Source organism: Achroia grisella, unplaced genomic scaffold, assembly GCF_030625045.1.
Source record: "Achroia grisella isolate CSIRO2021 unplaced genomic scaffold, CSIRO_AGI_Agris_v1 utg511, whole genome shotgun sequence".
NCBI lineage: Eukaryota > Metazoa > Arthropoda > Insecta > Lepidoptera > Pyralidae > Achroia > Achroia grisella.
In genome coordinates, this window is record NW_026712905.1 from 3,470,437 (window position 1) to 3,495,170 (window position 24,734).

General features: G+C 34.4%; 2 protein-coding genes across 2 annotated transcripts in view; both read right to left on the reverse strand.

Moving 5' to 3' along the window:
* LOC131846389 (DE-cadherin) overlaps window positions 1–10,201 on the reverse strand; it is a 251,292-nt gene extending 241,091 nt beyond the window's left edge. The window contains exon 1 of the mRNA XM_059195665.1: window positions 9,751–10,201. Coding sequence (XP_059051648.1) covers window positions 9,751–9,829 — 79 coding nt within the window. The 5' untranslated portion in view covers window positions 9,830–10,201. The remainder of the gene's footprint in view (window positions 1–9,750) is intronic.
* Window positions 10,202–11,138: 937 nt separating this feature from the next.
* On the reverse strand, window positions 11,139–23,551 carry LOC131846500 (spondin-2-like). The gene is made up of 10 exons (XM_059195822.1): window positions 23,103–23,551; window positions 22,201–22,418; window positions 21,083–21,283; window positions 19,173–19,379; window positions 18,353–18,613; window positions 17,907–18,087; window positions 17,163–17,208; window positions 15,955–16,120; window positions 14,209–14,498; window positions 11,139–11,165 (listed from the first exon to the last, which is right to left on the reverse strand). Exons 1-9 carry the CDS (start codon window positions 23,305–23,307, stop codon window positions 14,412–14,414), a joined length of 1,572 nt encoding a protein of 523 aa, XP_059051805.1. The 5' UTR covers window positions 23,308–23,551; the 3' UTR covers window positions 11,139–11,165; window positions 14,209–14,411.
* Between the last annotated feature and the right edge of the window lie 1,183 nt (window positions 23,552–24,734).

Consider the following 24,734-nt stretch of genomic DNA (forward strand, 5'->3'; position numbering starts at 1 on the left):
GCTATTGAACTGTCGTTTATATCGTACGGGTGCCATTTTCATCATTTAAAGGTAAGTGAAAAACACTGTAATTTACTGGTTTTATAAATTTAGTTTTTATGTATAAAGGGGTAAGTCTCAATATTTTTGGTATGCGCACAAAAGAATCACGATAATGTATTTTGGGAATACCGACATTCGTTACCGTACCTAAAATAGAAGAAATAATGGCAAATTCCGAGTAACGACCTCCCACATCCTCGGAAGTGATTAAGACTTGTGTGTGACAATTGGCGGACTTCTCTAATTCTGTTGGGTTATTACCACACTGCATTACACCCTTGGGGGATGTACTGCCGATGTACCTGTAATGGGGATCTATTGAGCTATCCGTCCGCTTTAATTACTGGCTCTAGCAATATTGCGAACGTGTCGCTGCGTAAATGTCATTAATGTCCGCCGACATTTTATATCTCGTCCAATGTTGGACCAATGATTCTCGTTAATGAAACCATTTATTTTGCTTTTATATAACTCTACTTCGCAAATATGTACATAATACTGGCCGTATCAAACGGCGTTACTCGTGTGAACTGCGGTAGAAAGTATCCTATGTATATGTATATAGATATGTATAATTTAATATTAACTATTTTTTTTAATATCATCCATCCACACCATCAGATGGGTCTTATGCTTGTTTGCCACCTAATATAGTGGTATAAAAAAAATAACTTTTACTTCGGCTGTATATTTTCAAAGCAATTAAAAAATACATCTGTGCAAAGCCAGGATGGGGGCACTAAGTTAGAATACTATTTATTTATATACCTAATTTATATTCAAATCCTTTCAGCTTTCACATTCATAATATAGGATAGTAAAGTTAAAATATCCAGTGTATAGATAATATCAAAGAAGTATTTTATACTCATATTTAACCGAGTTCTCACGAGGCGTAGAAATTCTCGGTTCTGTAGATTTTATGCCGCCATTTTCTGATAACCTAGTCTATTTGAGGCCGTAATAAAAATATTATTCAAGCGTAATACTGTCATATAACTAAGTACTTTAAAGTACCTTTAAGTCGAAAATTCATTTTGGAGGCCCCGCCCACCAAGGATGAGGCGAACTCGTACCCCAAAACTTCACTGTGGCCTCCGCTTCTGAGCAACTTGCTTTCAACTCAACTTAGGAGTTTTTTTTTTTATTTTATAAGAATGGCAAACAAGCTTTCTGCCCACCTGATAGTAAATTGTAGCAGCATTACGGACATCACGTTATTACATATATATAACAGCATTACCACACACGTGTTGCCATTTTCAGAGGATTAACATATCATGCATCTATCCTATTATTTCAATGCCTAATCTGCACTCTCCGATGAAACCACAGCTTACAAAACACGCTGTTTGACGGCTGATATAGGTGAGATACTCATGCAGACGACTTTTTACAGTCTACCTGAGGTCTGGTCACAACAGCAACGTCAGGGTAAGAACTAAACTTTGATGATTTATTACTACTTACTTATTATTATTATTATAATTTCCCCTAGGCGCCTGCATAAGTGCAGCTGGCTTCACCAACAGGCGTAAGAGCTATAAGGGACCGTAAAAGAAAGCATAGGCTCAAGGCCCGTCCCCAGCAACCCTTAATGACTTATACGAAGGACTTGTCTGTGTGTACGCCGTTTGCCACGCTACCAGCTTTTTGCAAAAAGTAGTCTAAAATTCTTATAACATCAGCAGTATACTGTTTAAACATTTGTAACAGAAGATAAAAGGATTAAATACAAATATTTGGGGATAAAAATATTCTTTAAAGAGAGAGATGTTGAATTCTTGATAAATTAATAATCATCTTGATAACTTTTGTACGCCGATTACTTCAGTCTTGTTAATTTTAATTCTATATAATAGGATCTAATAAACGAATAGAATTAGAAAGCAGAATTTAATATTAACTTGAACAATTCGATATTTAGATAGGAAATTACTTCAGTGAATAAATTAAATATAAGATACAAATAAGATTTCGTGATGGAATCTAAAATTAGGAAATGATAAATAGATAAGTAAAGTATTAAAATATGTGTAGGTATATATATTATATCAAAAATCAAACAGGATAATTTAACTTATTTAGCTTTTTTTTTAATCATCGGGAATCCGGAGAAAGGATTAAAATACTGTAATCATGAAAATAAATTGTATTGTAAGCGGTGTTCCTTGAGTAATGCCGTAAAAATGCAAACAACTTAATAAATCTTTTATTTGATGAGATTTCGATTAGAAGCTTAATGACGATTACGTCTTGGAAATTATTATAAGTAAACCACTCCTAAATCGGACTCCCGACGTGCACAGATTGTGATCGTGTTTAAAATTACTTCGTTCAAACTAACGTCCCATTGCCTCAACGGCTCCCATTACATTTAATTACCTCCCGATCGTTAAGAGTAATAAACGTTAAAAAAAGCATTAAAAAAACACGTTCGATACCAGCTTTTGTAAGCGCTTTAACCGCTTGCAGGTGGTTTTGTTATTACGCGGAAAATCTGTAACAGATAAAAAGTAACCGAATAATTCGAACACCGCAGAGGGCTTTAAGAATGCTAAGCACAATACTATAATTATTAGAGATTATGTACACAAATACCTCGTAATAATAATATGGGATTGCTGTTGCCATCAAAAACCCAGGTGTTCATATTTTTGTGAAATTTGTGTTTTATATTATATAATATATTCTAGAATAATATAGATTTAAGTGATACGATAAAAAAAATTATCAAATGCCAGTGATTCAAAGTTTTTTTAATGTAATTGGAATTGCTAACAAGTTGAAAGCCCACTTGATTGTAACTGGTAACCATCGCCTATAAAAAATGAACGCTATCCGTAGTTGCTGTTCATTTATAGGTAATGTCCGCATCATATGAAAGTAGATTTCATGCCAATCTTATAATTTCACTTATTTCACTTTTAACCGAAATACTGTTCACAATACAAGATGCTTAGCAGCTGAAATAGGTGAGACCAAGGTACACACGCGCAGACAACTTTTTACAGAATCGGTAAAACAAACTCCGCCCTCTCTCTTTATAATACTGATATGCTCAACTTACCTTTTTATATATTGTCTATTACATTAAATGGAAAAAGAGTATTTAAATGTCATTGTTCTTTTATAATTCTGTCTTCACATAATAAATTTGTATTTCTATCTAAAAACCGTCTTTCCATAATATTTGCCAGCTTTACAATGTCCCTTCACTCACAATTAGCATAAATTTATAATAATATCGATGGCTTATTAAATCATATAGCTAACCTCGCAAAACTAAAATATCAGATAGATATACCGCAATAGAGCTCCATCTACTTAGAGAAGAGAACATAGGATTTCCATTAGATGCCTACTTAAGTTGACAGCGGCAGCCACGGCAGGCATGATCGAATTACCTCCCGTCGATACTTACTTACCTTAGGTAAACGCGTTCGCGAACACTGTACAAATATAATGAAAGCTCATTACGAACTAGGTAAGCCGATCATTTTATAACAACACTAACGATCCCGCCCTGGTTTCGCACGTGAGCAATTATTACAAAGATCTCTAATTTTAAAAATAAAATAAAAACTTATAAGTATATGTACTGAGTTTTGAGTTAACAAAAAAGTATATTATTTCTGATGTTAATCTGTATATATAATAACCAGCTATGCCCGTGATTGCATCCGTGTGAAATTTAGTCTATTTGTTATTCCAATGATATACCTTATATTACTGTAATATTTCATCAAAATCCGTTCAGTAGTTTCTGCGTGAAAGAGTAACAAATCCATTCATAATGACAAACTTTCGCGTTTCTAATATTAGTAAGATATGTTGAAAATCTTTTTAAATTGTTCTATTTCATATAAATGCCTTCAATTAAAAACTTATGGTTTTATATTTATAAAATAATTATGCGATAATTAACATAAGTTTTTAATATTAGTTCCTCTTGGGTTTGTCCGCATGAATGAGTTTAAAAATTTCCTCACTATAAACCTAAATATATTTCTCTAGTTTTTATTATTTTTATGCTATGATGTATTATTTCGTCGAATTTTATATCTCAATTAACTTTAATTACTCGGTGCTATTAATAGGTTAATGTTTAGTGTATGGATTAAATCTCTGATAAATCTAATATGTCATCAATTAAACAATAGTGACGTAAGAACCTGAATAAGACAACCAACCAAATTGGTCTACGCGTAATTATAATAGAACTCCAGCTTTTGTTAATTACAGACCAATTATAAAGCAGGGAATTTGAAAATCACTCCGATCAGGAAGTCTCGCGTGTCTGCATTGCTATCACGTAATTCGGTGGTATAATACCGACGTGGAGCACCATACTATACTAGTAATAGTTGTAGATGTGTTATCACAACCATGGAATATTGTTATCAATAACAGAAAGATATCATCGCCGTAAAATACCATGAGTAGTAGTTTATTTGATACTGACTTAATCGTGTTAAAATAACTTAAAAGACACTTATCGTATATACTTAATCCTTACTAATCTTATAAATCTTAAAGTTTGTATGTCCTAGAACATTCATCAGTTCAAAAATCACATAGTGGTCAGCATATTCCGAATGACGTCGCGAACAAAAGTTGTCATGAGAATGAATATTGAATTTCTAAAATAAATCAACACTCAAGTATCTACGTAGTTTGTACGGGCATAAAGTTCTAAAACCATTTTAATATGTCTACTGTTTTGCTTTTTTTTAATTTAAATGTACGGAAGTGTAGTTTTTTTGTATTCTCCTGCATTGGAGTATACAATTTCCAAAAATATAACTAGTATGGTATTTTAATATCAGTAGACCGTCTGCTTGAATTCCAACACTGTTGAATAAAAAAAAATTATCACCAGTCAATATACAAGACAACGATATCATCTATAAAAAAATACAAAAGTGTTACAGCGTAATATATTTGTATTAATTGCTTCATTAGTAATGTCAATTGTGTTTTAATACATAATGCCCACCCAAATATTAAGCAGAGGATGTAAGTGATTAAGAAATAATCGACGCATAACTATACTTAAACCATTACGAGTTGTTTAGTGAAAATTACAACAAATAAACAAACAATTGTAATAAACGTTTATTAAAAAGGTCATCAACACACTAAATTACTGAGCATAATTTTATTTATACCTTTTATATAATATACTAGCTGACCCGCGCAACTTCGTCTGCGTGCATTTGCTTAAGATTTATCATTATATTTCTACCAATTTACACAATATCTTATAAAATTATAGCCCATATGGTATTCTTATATACTGTAAAGTTTCATCAAAATCCGTTCAATAGTTTATAGAGTAACAAACTCCATCTATCCATACCCATAAACTTTCGCGTTCATAATATTAGTAAGGAACAAGATATCTAAAGACAGACTTATTCTAAAATTAATTACACATACTTACTATCGGTATTTTGGCATTTGTTATTCAAGTTACATTTACAAGAAAACTATACTTGATAACATTGTGAATATGAATACAATGATACAATGTGAGTCGTGTACCTGGAATGTCGATTTACAAATAAATGTAAAACTTTATTATTACTTTTTTACAACCCTAGTTGCCAAGTGCCAACCGTCATTGGATAGCTGCACGATGACGTCACCGTAAAGGCAGCCGTGTCAGAAGCCATATCGCGGTACCACCGAACGAGCACACACGAAGGCCCATAAACTGGACGATTTACATAGCTTCTTTTATGCGCTGTCTCTTAAATTTTGTGAGCCATGCACACCAATGTATTATACACAAAGTTATATAAACCGGTTGCGTTTTAAATAGGTCTTTGCTTGAGGTGAGTGCAAGGAGCATAAATTAAGGCTAATGAATGAGTTATTGTGTGAGGGACAGGAAATTATTATTGGTCGGTCGGGTTACGCTGAGGGTCGTAGTACTAGACAAGCGGCAGTGGTTAAACTAAACAGCTATTTATTTATTCTCTAATTTCAATTCTAAGAATGCGAAAGTAATTTTTAATATAGGTACATACTTAACTTTTTGTAAGGTGATACTAGGTTCTTGTGGAACGTCCCAAGTTGGTAAAACGCCGTTTAATTGAAAACTAAAGATATTGATACATAATATTATTATTATTCCCACAGGGTTAGAAATGATGAGTCGAGACTCGAGCCCTTAGAGATGCTCTCGGACTAAATTATCGTATCCTTCCAGTTCAAGTTACTCTTCAGCCGCTCCCTAAGTCCTTCCGCGAGTTTGGACTGTCCTTTTAAGTATAAACCTCTACATCCCTAATTTCGTTATGTGAAGCCTGTGTGTGCATTACAATAAATAGTTTTTAATGAAATGGGAGAAATGCATCCAAATATTTTGTATCCGTAAGTCAATAATTATTATGATACTACGAACCCGTTAAATAAATAAAGTATGTAAGAAAACCAAATATGGTTACGCAATAAAATAATGCTATCTTGGTATTTCGTAGCCAAATATTCTTATCTGTTGTAATGTACTTAGATATTATACCTATCTACTATTGATTACGGTTAGAAATAAATTTATTAAAGTTACGAATTATTTAATCTTATTTCTTACTAATGTTATAAACATTTTTGGAGCATTAAGTATAGCATATAGTAAGTGTTTGTTACTCTTTCACGCAAAAACTTCTTAACGGTTTTTGATGAAACTTTACAGTATATATACCTTATGAATCAGAATAACACATGGGCTATAATTCTAAGAGATATTATGTAAAATGGGCGAAATATAATGATAAATGTCAAGTAAGTGTGAGCAGTCGAAGTTGCGTTAGTCCAAAATAAAACCTTGCTTCTGAATTCTTTTACACTTCTATTAAAGAATATACATCTATTGATGGTAATCAAACGACTACAATAAATAAAAAAATAATACAACGCCATCTAATATATTATAAATTAATCAATGAATACAACTAATTAAAACAAAATTTAATAATATATAGAAGACGCATTGTAATTACTAATAAAATTACTTATTTCATCCCTTCGTTTCGTTTCTCAGCTTCCTACAGCTTATATTGATGTTGATGCATTATGAACAACATAAACCATGAACATTTTATTCTAATTCTTGCAGTCGTTATTAGGTACTGGTTAACACACCAACAGATAAACAGAGTTTTCTTCGTCATAATTACAATTTGATGACATATGTAACATAATAAAGATAAAGAAGACGAAATTAACAATGTGTACATTTTTTTAAACGAAGTAACTTACGTTATTTGATCTCAGTTTTTTTTTAAATATTTGGATTCATAAATTCTTAGGCTCCAACTGCAATTTGATACAGCGGAAGTTTTTAAGAACTTACACTAGTCACGTAATAGGACATATATTATATTATACATATTTTGATAATTATATCAGTACCTGCTACGATCACAAGCCTACCTGCTAGCCTGGCCAGATGGTTATTTTCCAGGTATCCATGTATTTAAGTGAGGTGAGTATTGTTTTTACGTACCTACCTACTTCAATTACCGGATACCAGGAAAGTAGTAATTTAGCCAATGTAGCAGGTAGGCATAAGCTCATAGTACATTTGACGGCTTCGGTGGTAAAGCAGTTTAGCACACCGCTTCACTTCCGATGGTCGTGGGTTGGATTCCTCGCATGGTAGGTACAAACATTTGAATACATGATTATGATTGTTAAATGAATCATTTATTTGCATTTTCAGCACACATAGAACAAAATAATAATAATTATGTGTTGGTCTGGGTGTATCTAGACTTGACTGCGCTGCTATCAGTACACGCTGGCGGGGCACCAGTGGAGGACGATAAGATGAATATGAGGTCGTCAGGTCAGTTAGGCAAATTCACCAGGAATACAACATGATGGTTTCCAGGAAACGCGTGGAGGTCAAACTGACATGGTATATTGCTCTCAATGGGGCAATCCAGACTAGTAATAATCTGCTTAGCTTGGGATTAGATGGCGTGAATTATATTGAGTTATTATGACTATAATAATTATACTAAAACTTTTACATAATTTGCTCATCAGAAAAGTAACTGCCGTTTGGCGGCCCTAGGATCTCGTACCATTTTACAGTATTGACGCGTCGAACACCTTTCACCGGGGTGAAGTGAATATCATCGGCCCATCGAATATTAATTTATATAATACATACAAGTATTAAGTATGTAACTACTTAAACTTATAATTTCATTTAATAAAGATTAATTAAAAATTCATGACATCACACGACACCAATCGAAATTACCAATAAAAATGTCAATTCGATCAAATAATTATCTATCTAGAAGGTCAATGTTATTTTCAGTTTTATTTATAGTACTCTAGAACTCAATATTATACAGCTGTAATGTACTGGATATCTAGTTCACTGGTCAAATACACTATTTAAGCAATCTTTATGCTAAAACCTAATTAAATATGCATGGTGTACAGTAGGATATTGTAATATAGCTATTATAGAGGTATACGTGCTATCAAAAATAATGACAATGACGTGTATGTTCCGTATTTATGCTTCAACCACATTCTAAATTTGAATAAATACGTGTGAAATTAAATTTCTTTTAAAGAACTTTTTATATGTACATATTTAAGTAAGAAGAACAGCGTTTAGTGCCATGCAACTGACAAACTTAGCAATATCATGTCGGCCGATGTCTATTAACAAAGACAGGTCTAAAATAACTTTAGGCTAGTATTAAAATAAAATAATGCTAATGTTCCTGGAACCATATAACAATAACGCTATTCGAAATTCAAAACTTTTGAGACATTATAGGAGTACACTGACAGTTTTTTTCTATAAATCTGTAGTTTTCTTTTTAGTACTACTTATTGGTCGATTAATCTATTAATGAAATAGTTATGATCAATTTCTATTATTTTATTATTAAATTAATTTATACTTAACGTTATTTAATTGTACCTAATTTTAGCTGCATATTTTTTAAGATTTCTTACGTTGTAAAAACCTACTTAATAACTTTGCGAATCATTCTACTAGGGCAGATACCTACTTTATAAAATTACTTTATTTATATGTAGATACCTACAACTACATTGCTAATTCTATAAAAGAACATTACAGGGTACTCTAGCTAGGTACTCTAGGTAGTTGAGTCAGTCAGTAGGTAGCCTTGAAATTTATTACTAAGAATTTTCTTAGTATATTACGAAGTTACCCACTAACGTACACACTTATTATATGATCATATATCTTATCATTCAATTCAACCAATAGATATTAAATGAGTATCTGGGCGTTGTTTATTTATCAAGCTTATCATTTATTAAATAAAACTGCATTCAATGCGTAAAAATGAAAAATATCCCTCAGTCACATATAGGAGGTATGTAAAATGGGCCATAAAGAAAAGCATATCTATGGCTAGACCTACTTGGAAACAGGAAATTACTAGTTGTAGGTACTATGTCAACAAATAAAACAACTTTAGTGAGATCCGGCCACATACGAGTCATCGACCGTAAAATGACTGTATTTAGGTAGATACCACGTGTTTCATAAACGTACATTTTAAAATTTATGACGTCACGCAGGTAGATATCCAGTACATTTGAAATTTTTAAACGTTCTTTGAAACAAACAAAAGGCGAACAAAGCACGAACGACAAGGCGCTAAGTTGCGCGTGCACAGGTAAGAATGAGGTTTTTACCTTTTGTGAACTGTGCTGACGCCAAAGCAAGCGCCCCGAGCGCGACGAGCAAACCCGTCTCTCCCCCGCGCATAATCATGTTTTTCTTTTCTATTTAAATCACCACAAAATTTTCTAACTTGTCACAAATCTCGGACACTACACTATCCGAGTCTCGTCACCACAAAACACGTACACTATCACAGACAGAATACAACCGCACATCCATTTGAAAAATATTCGTTTCTTCGATAAGGTAACAACCGCTTCGCGCGAGTCGTGGGACGAAGTATGCAGGTAAAACAAGTAAGCCTATTAAGTTTCAATGACTTAAAACTACTTAATCGTAATGTTCTATGTTAACTAAACACTGTACTGTAAGTCTAGCACGGTAGTTCTGCACAAATTTATGTTTGGAAACTTCACATATTTTCGTAAAATAATTTCGAAGTTCCGAATATATACGGGCACGACGCGAGACGCGACCACCCGAAGCATCGTTCGCGGCAGACTAACTTGAAGTGAGTGAACAATCAACAAGTTGCGATCGCGCGTAGAACCAACCAGACGGCCAATGCGGTCGGAGCATGCGCCATTTGCATCTATGTTCATAACCTCACTGGCGCAAACAATGTTGGCGCGACCGACAAGAATCATGTAGTGCCGGCTCCGACTCACCCCGCACTTTCCCCCGCGATGCTATAATCGCAAGTCGCCGGCCGGCGAAACTTCACATTTTCTTGGAGTGTTGGAACCGGTTATTTTCGCGCAAAAAGCCAAGAGGACAGGTTATCCTCCGAACGCGCCTGTTCTGAATATCTATGAGCCTAGACTGGGTCTAAAAATAAATCAAGAAGTCAAAAGAAATAAAAGGCTCAATACATATAAATTAAATGCATTTATTTAAGTACTGACTTACCCTATTGTTTCATTGTATTGTATTGTTATTGTATTGTTGTATTTTATTGTATTGTTTTATATTCTATTTTAGACTTATTCATTCTTTTTTTTGTTACTGTTCAAAAAATATAAAAATATTGAAAAAAAGTGTCCCGGCATCTTAAATGATGTCAAAGCCGCCAAGCCCGTCCACTTAGTGTACAGCTCGCCCCCCGCGTCCCCAATGATGACTCATTGACACTGACGAATTCGAGGACGATTTTTCTAAAATAAAAGGAGCCGTCGCGGAGCTTGATTCCTTATTGCATCACGCTATCTGTCAATAAAAGTCCTGTTAAAATCGGCTCCCAGCCAGCCAAAACAAACGATTACAGAGATGAAGTCGCAGAACAAACAGACAAAATACGTAAAAATGTTATTTTGATGTACCTCAATATGATTATATGCATGTCACCAGTGCGGGAAAAAACTAGGTTTTAATATGCTTACGTTGTAAACAGACACTCTCCATTTTATTTATATATACCCATATATACCTTGTTCTATATATATCCCCAGAAGGCAAATCGATCTTTGATATAAAGAGCATTTGCCAATTGTAGTAGAACCTACATATCGTTGTCAGAACTACGGGCACTCTGCCCGTAATTGTTTCGCTCGCCCACGGTGCGTAAAAAATAATAAGCCTCATAATTATGTTATTATTATATAACTCAAACACAACCCGAGCCACACTGCTAACAATGTCTGGATAGACAATAATCTAACCCGCCCGCCCGAAGTCGGCCCCGCCCATGCCCATACACATGTGTCTTTATAGATATTTATGCTTAGCCAACCATAATAATATACATAACTATTCGTACACCGCCATAAATAACTCATACTGACTAGCAATTATTAAAAAACAGAACAATGTCGATATTTTGTACCATCGTTCAGCATCTTCATTACAATTGCTTGGTGCTCATATACTATAAACGTTACTGTATAGCTACAAACAGATTGGAGTCTCGGCAAAAAATGCAGTATATTAACTTTGCTGGAAAGCGACCTAACTAAAATACCGTAACCTGGCGAAAGAACAATGGAACTGCCACGTGTCCACGACAAACTATGATGCAGTAACGAGAATCGACTGCCCTACTCATTTCCCCATAACGTGAACCAAACATACTGGACATGGCACTGCTGAGGAACGTAACCCTACGGGTGAGCTCCCCAGAAGTCCATGCCGAGCTTAACTCGGACCATCGACCGGTAACCCTCCTTCTGGGCCCTCCGCCCGACACGCCACTACCAACCAAAACAATAACAGACTGGCAACGACTCGAGAAATCTCTCGAATCGACGACACACCGATACTAAACCGTATTCCCGATCATAGAGTCCACCGAGGTTCGAATCGACTCGCTTACTAACTCAGGCGTCAAGGATCCAGGGAGGTACCGGCGACGGACGACCGTTGGATCCCCGATGACGTAAGGAGGTTTAAGCGACAGCCACTAGAGCGTACGATTACCCCTCCGAACCGAACCGGGTGCGCCTGCGAGCCTTACAGCGTAGCGTTAAGGAGCGCATCGCGCAGATCCGGGACACTAGAAGAGAAAATGCCACACCGCGTACTGGCGCATAGCGAAATCTCTCAAAACCAACAGACAAACGACATGCCCCCGCTAGTCCGACTCGACAACACTATAGCCTTCTTCGACGAAGACAAGGCTGAGTGTCTAGCGTTGAGACCCTCCCCCAGCACGCTCCCAGTCGAGGCAGGTCATCTCGAGAAAAGACACCGAAGTCGAAAACCAAAGCTCACCAGTCACGCTTGATGAGGTCAAAACGCTAGTTAAACAACTACCTATCAAAAAATCACCCGGCTCAGAAGGTATCAAAAAATCGCTATTTTTAACGCGGCGCTGTAAAAAATGTATTTCCAGACAGGTGGAAAAGCCGTGGTTTCATTTAATTACCCGTCCAGTTATCGTATCTTCAAATGCCTAGTTTATATACTCCAAAGGCCTGCTCATCAATGAGCAGTTTGGCTTCCGAGCCAAACACTCATGCGTCCATCAAGTGCACCGCATCACGGAGCACATTCACAAAAACACTCTGTACTTCGCCACCAAGTCCCCCAAAGGCGGTACAGGCGTCCTATTTTTCGATGTGGCTAAGGCTTTCGATAAAGTCTGGCACAACGGCTTGATTTACAAGCTTCATCAGTTAGGTGTCCCCGACAGGCTAGTACTCATTGTACGAGATTTCCTGTCGAATCGCTCTTATCGCTACCGTATAAACGGAGCGTTATCCGGCACCCCATACGAGCCGGCGTCCCTCAGGGCGCCGTCCTCTCTCCGATGCTCTACTCGTTGTACACCAACGACATCCCCAAATTCTCCGACTTAAAAGTCGAAATTCGCTGTTTGCCGATGACACGGCTCTCTTTACATCCGCCAATGCGACAATAGCCAGACGGCTTCAGAAAGCCGTAATGGTTCCGCCGGTGGCGCATAGAAGTCAATCCCGAAAAAAGTGCAGCAGTGTACTTTAGCAGGGAATTCGACTCTATGAATCACCCGATCGAACTATTCGGCCAAAACATCCCGTGGGTTTCGAAAACGAAATATCTCGGCGTCACCCTAGATAGGAAAATAACGTTTCGTCCTCACATCAAGCGTGTCCGCGACCGAGCCGCCTTTATCTACTCTATCCTTTTATTATTAATGTCGCTTCGATGTAATATATAGTTGTAATATTTAGTTATCAAAATACTGAATAGGTTTTGATATTAGTGTAAATATATTAATCTGCCCTCCATCAAAAGTTTATGACGAATCGACTCTGCCCAATCCCACCCTAATCCGCTTATAGTCAGTGCGGTCGACAACGCACCGAGGAGTAATATACATCTCATTTGACCCCGACGACCCCATAACGGCACATCTCAACACAAAAGTTCCACCCCGACCCCACACACACACAATAGATCGCGAAGACGACGACCTCAAACACACAATAAAAAAATCCTGCGCGCGCAACTATGCACATCGAATCCAATTCAAACGGGGATCGGCATATAAGGTTCGAACCCCTATATACATACGCGTATTAGTAAGCCTTGTTTATAAGATATACAACTGCGTACGGCCAACAGCATTAGAGTAGTCCGAAAAAAAAAAAAAAAAAAAAAATAAAAGGCTAGATACATATAAATTAAATGCATTTATTTAGTACAAATTACAATTTAGCAACTTTTTAGGTATATCTTAAACATTCATTTTTTGTTATTAATATAAAAATATTGAAGACTAGATGTACCCGCGACTTCGTCGGCGTGGAATTTAAATTTATTTTTCTAAAATAAAAGTAGCCTAAGTTATTCCTTATTGCATCAGCTATCTGTCAATAAAAATCCTGTTAAAATCAGTCCAACGATTACAGAGATGAACCAGAACAAACAGACGGACAGACAAAATACGTAAAAAATGTTATTTTGATGTATGATTATATGCATGTAGTAAAAAACACTATTTTAATATTACAAACAAACACTCCAATTTTATTTATATATGTGTATGTTACCTGTATATATACCCATCATTGCATTGTAGTAGAACCTACATATCTTATACTACTAAAAAATAATAAGCATAATTGTGTTATTATTATATAACTGACCACATCATAGACAATAATCTAACGAACTCTACTCATGTGTCTTTATAGATATTTATGAAACATAATAATGTACATAACTATTCGTAAACATAAATAACTCATACTGACTAGCAATTAACAGAACAATGTCTATTTTGTACCATCGCAGCATCTTCATTACAATTGCTTGGTGAACCGTTCTGTAGAGATTGAGTCTGAAAAAAATGCAGTTTAACTTTAGAGCCAACTAAAATACCGTAACCTAAAGAAAATAAGTGCAAAACTATGATGCAGTAACAAGACTGTTTAAAACATTCTGGCTGACCAGTATGGACGTTTAGTCTGAGGGCACCGTTATAGAACGGCATCGGGTTCGAATCTTGGCTCAGGTCGTCATAATTTGGATCCCCGTTTGAATTTGACGGGGATTGATAGTTATTACACAAAAAGGCTTTAAATATACAATTCAGCGGCGCGGACATCACAATGTCCCTATCTGGGGTTGAGAACAAAATATTAAAATGTAGCTTGAGTATTTATGTAGGTAGGTTGGCCCTACATGGAGGTACAAATAATAATAATAATAAAAAATGTTTCCAAGGTTAAGTTTCGTTTAATTACGTATCTTCAAATGTTAGTTATCACGCTAAGAGGCTTTCGATATTAACTTCAAATAGTTCACCTTCACCCCTCTAGGAGGTTTAATTCCAGTCAGTGACGTTCGAATATTATTCATAAGGCCATATATATTCTCTTGTATATAAATCAGTATAGATGTTACGAGTATATACGATCTACTTATTAATTTGTGATGTAATATATAGTTGTAATAGTTTAGTTGTCAAAATACTGATTGACATTAGTGTAAATATATTATAAAAAGAGACAATAAGAATTATTCTGCTGCAAACGTACATATTATTTAACACATCTCAACACAAAAGAACCCCACCACAACAATAGATGAAGCAAAAAAATCATGCTGCAACTATGCACACGTAATAAGGCATGTAAGGTTAACTTATATACATACGCGTATTAGTAAGCCTTGTTTATAAGATATACAACTGCGTCATGGAAGTCATAAAAATCAGAATGGATATGTATAGTAAAATTAGAACCCTTATTGCAGATAGAACCAATTACTCCTTAGATTAGTTTTGGAACACGGCTATTACCCATGAGATAAATTAAAATGTGTATGATATAATATGACGGAATTGTTCAGTAAGAATTACAAAAGGTTATAGTTTTTAGTGATTCTGGGAGTACCAAACCAATCCCAAAAGAAAGCTATCACACAGCGCACTCAGAATCTTTAAGCTTCAAATCAGTTTACATTACTTACCTATATCTAATTATACCATAGATATCTTTGATTGTGACATAATCTAGACGAGTTTCTTAAATGTATGTTTATTATAAACAAAGTACGCTTTCTCTACGATCCCCTTGATATTTCTTACTCGTTGCGATTTGTTTATCTCAAGGACTCACAATGCTCATTGGAAACAAAATATTAAAATGTACAATCTTATAATTATGTTAAAATCATTTGCATACTATGTATAGCTAGTTTCTATAACTCTCAAATAGTTCACCCATCGATTTAATTCCGTTACAATATTATTCAAACCATATATAATACCAAGTTTCATTATAGATACTTACATTGTAGCTGTCTTGAGTATTTCCGTTATCACTACGCTTTCTTGATTGCAATCCCCTGCCACAGATCCCATCATTGGGAACACATGGGGACCAATCACTCCACACACTGAGACTACACGTCCCCTGGGGCTTCGACTCGGCCGTTTGAGGTTCGTCTTGGGCTTCCCTAAGACGATTAAGAAATATGAAGATAAAATACCAAGAGATGAAATTCTTTTTCCTTTACTCAAATTTTTGTTCAGTAAATGTTTACTGTTTCTAGATATCGCAATATGACTTTATATCAAATATATATAATAATTGCCGATAAAATCAATTCAAAATAACGTAATACATATATTATATTGTAGTATATATTACATACTCTTATGGTGTATATTATCTTATCTGTGCTTATGTTAAGTAAAATATACCACCAGTTCGAAATGTAATTTCGATAGAATAAGGAAGAACTGTCTGAAAGAAAATGCTCCGCGGTTTTGGCTTAAAACGGCTAATACTGACTGTAATATTTTTTTACAAAAAATTAATTATATTTTATCAATGAAAGAATCAGTTACAGTCACATTCAGTAATTGTGTTAAATATATTAAGTCTTCTTTGACAAAGACTTATGGTAACTTTTCTTTTAGTGTTTGTCACCAGCATAATGTTATCGAACAACATTTATATAAGTATATACATAAAACTATTAGATCCTGTATTAGTTTCTACAGGTAAAGATATTGGAAAAGCAATATTTAAAATTTTCACTGTTTAATTCCGTACATTTGTTGCGGTCCTAGTATTTTTGTTTACGACTTTGTGTCCATATGACAAAGATTGGCTGGGATAAATAGCCAATTTTCTTGTCCATCCCAAATGCTACGTAATTGTTTTGAAAATTAAATAGCATGATGAATTGGTTAAGCTTTGAAGGCGTAATACGCCAAGAAAATGAATAAAATAACAATGGTAAATATTAAAATTACCGATGTAAGATTATAAGTAATGTAATGGTACAAGTATTTCAATATTGAAAAATATCTCTCATAAATTGTTTGTCCCGTGTTTTTGTTATCCCGCTGATATCAACATGATAGGCTAACTGACCTGACTTGACACGCGTTCTGTCATCCTCCACTAGTGCCCCCATAGCCATGCCATATACCATTAGCCGCAGGCGGGAACATCATTCCATATCAATTCTTTAAAAATAAACCACTTACATTTCTTCGGAGTAATCCATTTCTTGCTCGGCTCCTTCCGAATTATCTGTACGTGGAAAAGAAAGTCGCAATAAAGTTTAATGCAATATCACTACTTTACTAACCTTACTAGTAGAGTAGTATATGACACTGTGTTTATGAATTTTAGAAGTTTGTATCAATGTCTTTTATATTCTACTATTGTTATTGTTGCTATAATTAAAAGAAGAGGAACAAGCATCTACATGAAATTTATATTGATAGATCAGAATTTAGTATAATGTCTGTTCTATAAAGATAAAAATAAAAAAAGAAAAATGTCACAAAATTTCTAAATATGTATAATGCATAGGACTATTACATGTGTACGACTTGTTACGTCAAGTTTAAATAACAAAACTAATATATACAGATTTAATTAAACAATATTAACTAAGGGTCGGGCCATTATTACGACAGACGAATTCTGAGACTTGACTCCCTCCCTGTCCTTACTATAATTTGTCACATTTGTGAGTTTCTTCCCTGAAAAGGGAAAGAAATGGGAACTCTGTCGTTATTTATTTTAATTAAATGATTGGTAATTCATAGCATATTATACTTTGTGAACTGTGACATCACGAAATTTAGAATCCCGCCAACTCTATTGTCACACCCTATTGTGACACTCATTTGTCGACCACTTCCCGCTTTACGTGTGAAGTAAATTTAGGATGGCCCCTAGTACAACTAAAAATGGTAGACAATACTTTAAAAATATACAACCTTCCTGATTCTCATTACATTCCTCTTCTGGTATATGGTACACGTCCAATCTTTTGACTTGAAGAGTAGCGAAAGGTGCCAAATCTTTCAAATTCTTCTGATAGAACGGAGATTCCCTATTGAAGGAACCCACTTCGACTCGCTTAACCACGTCTACAGGTTGGGTCATTGTCGGTGCTGACTAAAAGAAATAATTATAAAATAAACTAATGAAAGTATAATTGTATATTATACTTTTTTTCCTTCTTGTCCTTCAACTTCATCATAGTCCTTCAGAATAGCAACCCGTAATCGGTATCATAAGTATGTAATATTAACTTATCTGTGATTATGGACATCACATGGTTACGTGATGACCTTAGTAGTAGTTACCATCAGGTGGATCCTTAACATTTTTGCTGTTCTAATTATATAAAACAACAAATATAATAGTAACGTCTAATTACCTCATAAGAAACTCCATCCATCGTTCCAGCATCCCATGGAAACAAAGGTATTTCGTAGTTCTCCAACCAGCCGGCCTTCGTGCACAGTTCAAACCTTGATGTACCCAAAAACCAATCCGGTGATGGTCTCATTGCAACCGCAATGGAGAATAAGTGATGTATTCTATCTGCCCGGAATAATGCCATTGACGGTTCCGTCATGTAAGGATGGTGACGCCGCTTTCCTCTAATGAGAGTTCGTGTTCCATTATCCTTTGACATCTGGATTTAATAATACTCTTTTAAACCAATAGCCAAACATTCTTTAAGAAATAGTTTAATGGAAATCAACCTTAGGGAAGTGCCAACGGTCAGTTTTTCGCAAAATTGTGACAATCACTATTATGATTTACTACCCGAATGCAACCCTAAGTTCAAAGTACTAAAAATCACTTTGTCAATTCAAACTTCTAACTAAAAAAATATAATAATAACAATAAACAATCAGTTGAGTTTCTCGTCAGTTCGTCTCAATAGAAGCAGCTAGCCGAACTGGACGGTAGGGAAAATTATAAGAATTATAATATGCATAAAAGGTCCAAAAGTTCTATATGAATAAATATTTTTTGATTAGATTTGATTTGCTAACTCTCTGGTGAATTCAAACATTAATCACAAACTAAATATTGTTAGATTCCAAATACCATGCGAAATCTTGGTATATCAGGTCAGTCATAAAGCTGACAAGTTGAGCTTTTGGCTACCTCGACTTGCGTGAAAGTCATGAAGGTAAGGCCACCTTTAAACCGTTCCTTATAATTTCATTACAAGTAAATATTACCGCATTGATGATTTCTCTCTCCATTTCTGTAACGTTAGCTTGTTCAGCGAGCAGCTTCAAGCCGTTAGTCGCCTTAAGTCCCTGTTTCCACATGATGTAGTTATAGGCGTGGGAAGCACCAACCATGTGACTGTAGCCGTTTTCATCAGGTTTGCTTGGATAATGATACGGATGTTTTAACCTGGACCAATGGCCTTGAAAAATAACCTAAAAATAAGAAACTGAGTATTTCTGAGTATTAAGACAGGTGAGAAAATTCTATTGATAACAAAAATATTAATTTTTTAATTTTACTAACATAAGTGATGATATAAAATAAGAAAGAAAGAAAGAAAGAAAGAAAGAAAAATATTTATTCAGAGCAATGTAAAAAATACAATATAAACAACAAACGAAAAAAAAAGAGCAAATAAAATGTACATATAATTAAACTTAATTTACCATAATTAAAAAATAAACATAAAATAAACATTTTTTACATCCAATAATGCACTGAAATGGCTCCACTCAGCTTTAATGTATGTCCTAGGTGAACATACAGCTGGTTTTCAGTGGCACCAAAAATATATATATAAAAGGGGGGGAGAGAGAGGGCACTATTTAAAATATTAATGATAATAATTAAAACAAAATTACAACTAATAAATACAAACCAATTACATATACTAGAAATAACAAAATAGAATAAAATAACGTTAATAAATATAAACATTAAATATATATACAACTACTTTGCCGTAAGATTTATAGGTTAAATAGTACATAGATAATTCTTGTATAGTTTTTTAAAGGTGAATAATGATTTGGCGTTCCTAACTGGCGGTGGAAGATTGTTCCAGCATTTCGTAGCAGCGTACTGGAAGCTACCACGAAAAGCAGCTGTTCTGTATCGTGGACAAAGTAAAAGAGAATTTATTCTTACGTTACGCTTTGAAAAATTTAATTTATCATACAGATATGAGGGCTTTTTACTGTGTATTACGCCAAAAAGCAATGAAGCAAAATGTAAATTTCGACGTGCTGTCATATTTAACAAGTTATTCTGTTCCAAAAAGGGGTGATATGAGCACGACGAGCAATGGAAAGCAAAATCGAGCACATGCGTTTTGGATACGTTGTATCATTTTCTTAGTTCGAGCTAAATGGCACTCCCCAAACACATTATCAGCGTAATTAAACTTAGACAACACTAACGCTTCGCACAATTTGATTCGAATATCAACAGATAAGAATTCACGCAACCTGTACAGTACTTTTAGTCTGTAAAAACAATTACGCATGATATCCAATATATGTTTTTCGAATTGTAATCTCTCGTCCATAACAAGACCTAAATTGCGTGCATATGTCACTTGTTCTATATGATTTCCAGACAAAACAATTTGTGGTTTACGTGCATTAATATCAGTTACTTGACGTTTGGAGCCCAATAATATGAACTTCGACTTACTGGGATTAACAACTAAACAATTTTGTTCACACCAAGAGGCTAAGCGATTCAGAAGTACTTGTTTACGTTTGTCTACTTTTCCGCTTGCTTTTAAACTGCGCAACGGATTTTATATATGCTTATATAATATATTCTTTATTGTACTTTTAGATTCTTATTGAGATTTGCTCACATTGTTCTTAAATTAATATATTATACAATAATATTAATTTAAAGACAATGTGAGCTAATCTCAAAAAGAAATCATTTCCAGTAAACCCAACACAGCATGTCATACATAGTAATAGACTTCGATATAGTTTAGAGTTTTAGAGATTTTTCTGAAATTTTTATTAGATGACCTTTACGTGCCAGTGTACGTAATGGAGTGAGAAGAAGACAAACTAAGTACACAAGTGAGAAAAGTGAGAAGCAAGGGCGAGTCATTATGTGACGACTCATATATAATTTATAAGTTTACCTCATATCGGGCTTCACTGCATAATTCACAAGTTTGAGAAGCCGGATACGGGGGACTATCTAGAGGTGGGTGACTGTCTTTTTCCATCATGACAATCAGATCATCCCCTCCGGTGTACCATACTTCTTCGTTTTCAGCCACCATAGCACGTAGACGGACTTTTTGTGATACGTAACTTTGCTTCGGGGATATCCAATGGATCTAACAATGAAAGTTAATATTTGTTTGGATATTGCAAATACATTTATTAAATATACATATAAATAAATTTGGAGTGTCTGTTTGTAATATTGAAATAAATGTTTTTTATTACATGCATATGAATATACATATGGTACGTACACCAAAATAACATATTTTACAATTTTTGTCTGTCTGTCTGTCGGTCTCTTTGTTCCAGCTAATCTCTGAAATGACTGGACCGATTATGACGGGACCTTTTTAACAGGTAGCTGATATAATAAGTAACTTAGGCTACTTTTATTTTAGGAAATAAAGTTAAATAAAACGCAGAGGAAATCAGGAGTATAGCTAGTATAGTATGTATATAATATATATATGTTAAACTATTAAAATTATATTCTTTAGACGCCATTCTCTTGTATTCATGACTATATTTGTTTATATTATTAAGGACTTTCCTCTTTAAATTTACTAATGTATTTACTAAAAGAATGTATATAAATGTGGTGCTATTATTAGACAATATTATACAATAGCTTTAGATGATGGATACCACGACGGACAGTCCAAAGACTTGAAATCATTGACTATCTGTGTTGCAATTAATGTGACGCTGTAATATGATTTGAACGAGTCATAAAGTGCCTGTAAAAAATGTCGGACTCCGCTCACACTAGTTGTCTTAGATTATATGACGTCACATTTCAAAAATTTGTATTTAAACACGAAATTTTAACTATTAACGGAATAATAACTAATATAGGCTTTGCATTGCCACAGTAAATCGTATTTGAATAGTTTACATTTCTATACTTGGGGAGAGGGGGGTCACTGAAATTTGTGTAAGGTAATTTATGAATGGCTTTTACGATATTAAACTTATTGATCTGCCAGAATGTTTTACTTTTCGTTAAAATTAAAATGTATAAACTTACCTCAATCCTATACTTGTCGGAGCTATCTGTATTCTCAACAGAACTATAACACCTTTCACTGTATCTGGATTTCCTGCCAATCTCCGTATCCAAGGTCTTGAGGCTCCCTACATCTACTGGGTTAGGGCCAAGGTCATGAGTGCTGTCCACATTTGGATCCTCAGCGGTTATCATGAATAACCTGAATGGCTTGGCGTTGTTTAGTGATCGGAGTGTAACTAAAACAAAATGATTCTCTTAGGACTAGAAAGTGGAATTTCATACAGCAATAATCATGATTACAAGTATGTTGTTGTACAATAATGTATCTTATTAAATGGTAAAAAAATGTTTATAAGTCAACTGAAAAACAAAAAAAAAACATAATTTCGTAATTTTTACGCAATTACCTTACAAGTACACGCAGAATAGTGTATTTTATGTAAACGCCTGGTAATTTATACTGAGCAAAAATTGGAGAACATACATTTTGCTCTTTATTTCTCTTGCAAAGATAAACACTTATACATATTAGATTTATACACATAGGTTTGTACAAGTAAGTATATTTCTATATTATTATATGATGGATGAATAGCAATCTAATATGGATCCATAATTATGAATTTACTTTTGAGTATAAATAGTAACTATTTATACTGAAAAGTAAATTCCTAATTCAATCGATAATGTATGCCACTAATATTAATTTAAGTAACATTGAATTATGGATACATATTAGGTTACTAATCTTCCATACTAGGTAGTACTGTTAATCTAACTTCTCTTGTATGTTTATTGAAAGTGTGAAAATTTAAAAAAAAGTAGGCGAGGTTAGAACAATATATGAACGTTTACTTGAACATATGTATAAACAAGCAGATTAAGGCTTGGACAACATCTAATTCTCTGATATATCTTACCAACATAAGTTTGATCCGGCATATACAAAAAAGGTGTTTGTTGATTAGTTTCTATAGTCAATTTATATATGCCTTTATTTTTGCTGGGAGTAAACACTTTAGCTTGCGGTGGCATTTGGTCACATTTTCCTTGCTGAACACCAAACACAAGCGGTACAATATTTATTAATACGATTGCGTGTATCAAGAACATGTAATATAACATAACTGACTTTTTCACAGTTCAATCGCAACTGACAACTTTGCTTTGGTTACGTGTTACGAAACAACAACAATACTCCTGCGCAATTTCACAACACACCACTTTCTTAATTACTCGAGTAGATCAGCGTTTCACGAATGATTTTGACCGATAAACTGACATCGATTCACTGTATAAAGCCTAACCGAGTTTAAATTGCCACGAGCATGTGCAAATTCAATTTGATAGAATCGATTAGGTTATCGCGCCGTCAACTAAACGTGGTCTACTCAAAATAAACCGGAGGAGTTGGAGCATTGCCAAACTTCGGTCGGAGATACGACATATTTCTTTTAGGCGGATTCCGAGTGTACTGAAATGTTTTCGTATTTTGTTTTCCATTTTGCGTGCACCTAATTGTATTAGGCCGGAGTAAAGAGCTTATGAAGTTCAAAATTACTGTACACTTTGACGTGGAAAAAAGGGATTGCTTCATGAATGGGCCCAATTTAATTTCTTTACGATTTAGCGAAAGTAGCTCTTTATTTTATGGTTTCTGAAGTCAAATGATAGAAATATATCCGTACTAATATCATAAATTATAATCCGTGTCTGTCTGTGTGTTTGTTACAGATGGACTTAGGTTATCCATTATATAACAATATGTAACATATTTCTGTGACTGTACTCGTTTATAAATATGAAAACGACAAGTCTGTTTTTGTAGTTAAAACAATTGAAATCAGATATGTATACCTACAAATATATATAACCATATGTCTGTTAGGACATCAACATGGACAATTTTTTATACAGTAGATATATAACATATTTTGCGTCGATGAAAAATTAATAATGCCGCACCATTTGCCTTCTCCGCCAAATGATTCCACACGCAGTATTCAAAAGTAAATAAACATTACCGCTTCAGTGGCCACATGAAAATTGTATTCATTGTGGAAATGCAAAAGAGGGAACAATATGAAATGATACTGAAACGTCGAATGTTGCTACACGCAGCGCCTGATGAATATAAAAAAGTGTTGCGATGCAACTTATTGCTGATTGCATATTAAACGAATGTTTTTAAATTGAAAATTGCTTTAGTGTACTCTACTTTTTATCGGTAATGTTTTTATTAAACTGTTCAAAATTTCGACATCCAATATTATAAATGCAAAAGTGTGTCTAGCTGATTGTCTGTCAGTTCTATCTGACTTAGGTAACAAACAGACAAAACGGTTGAGCAGATACTAATGAAATTTGACGGGAAGATTGTATTGATTGTATATGAAGAAGATATTTATCACGAACACCGAAATAGACTAATGTATATTTTAATAAACAGACTAAATCACTGGTAATCATGATTGACGATATTTCTAATCAACTTTCAAAAGGAAGTACTCAATTCGGCTGTAAATTGTCAAACTTACGGATTTCGAAACATA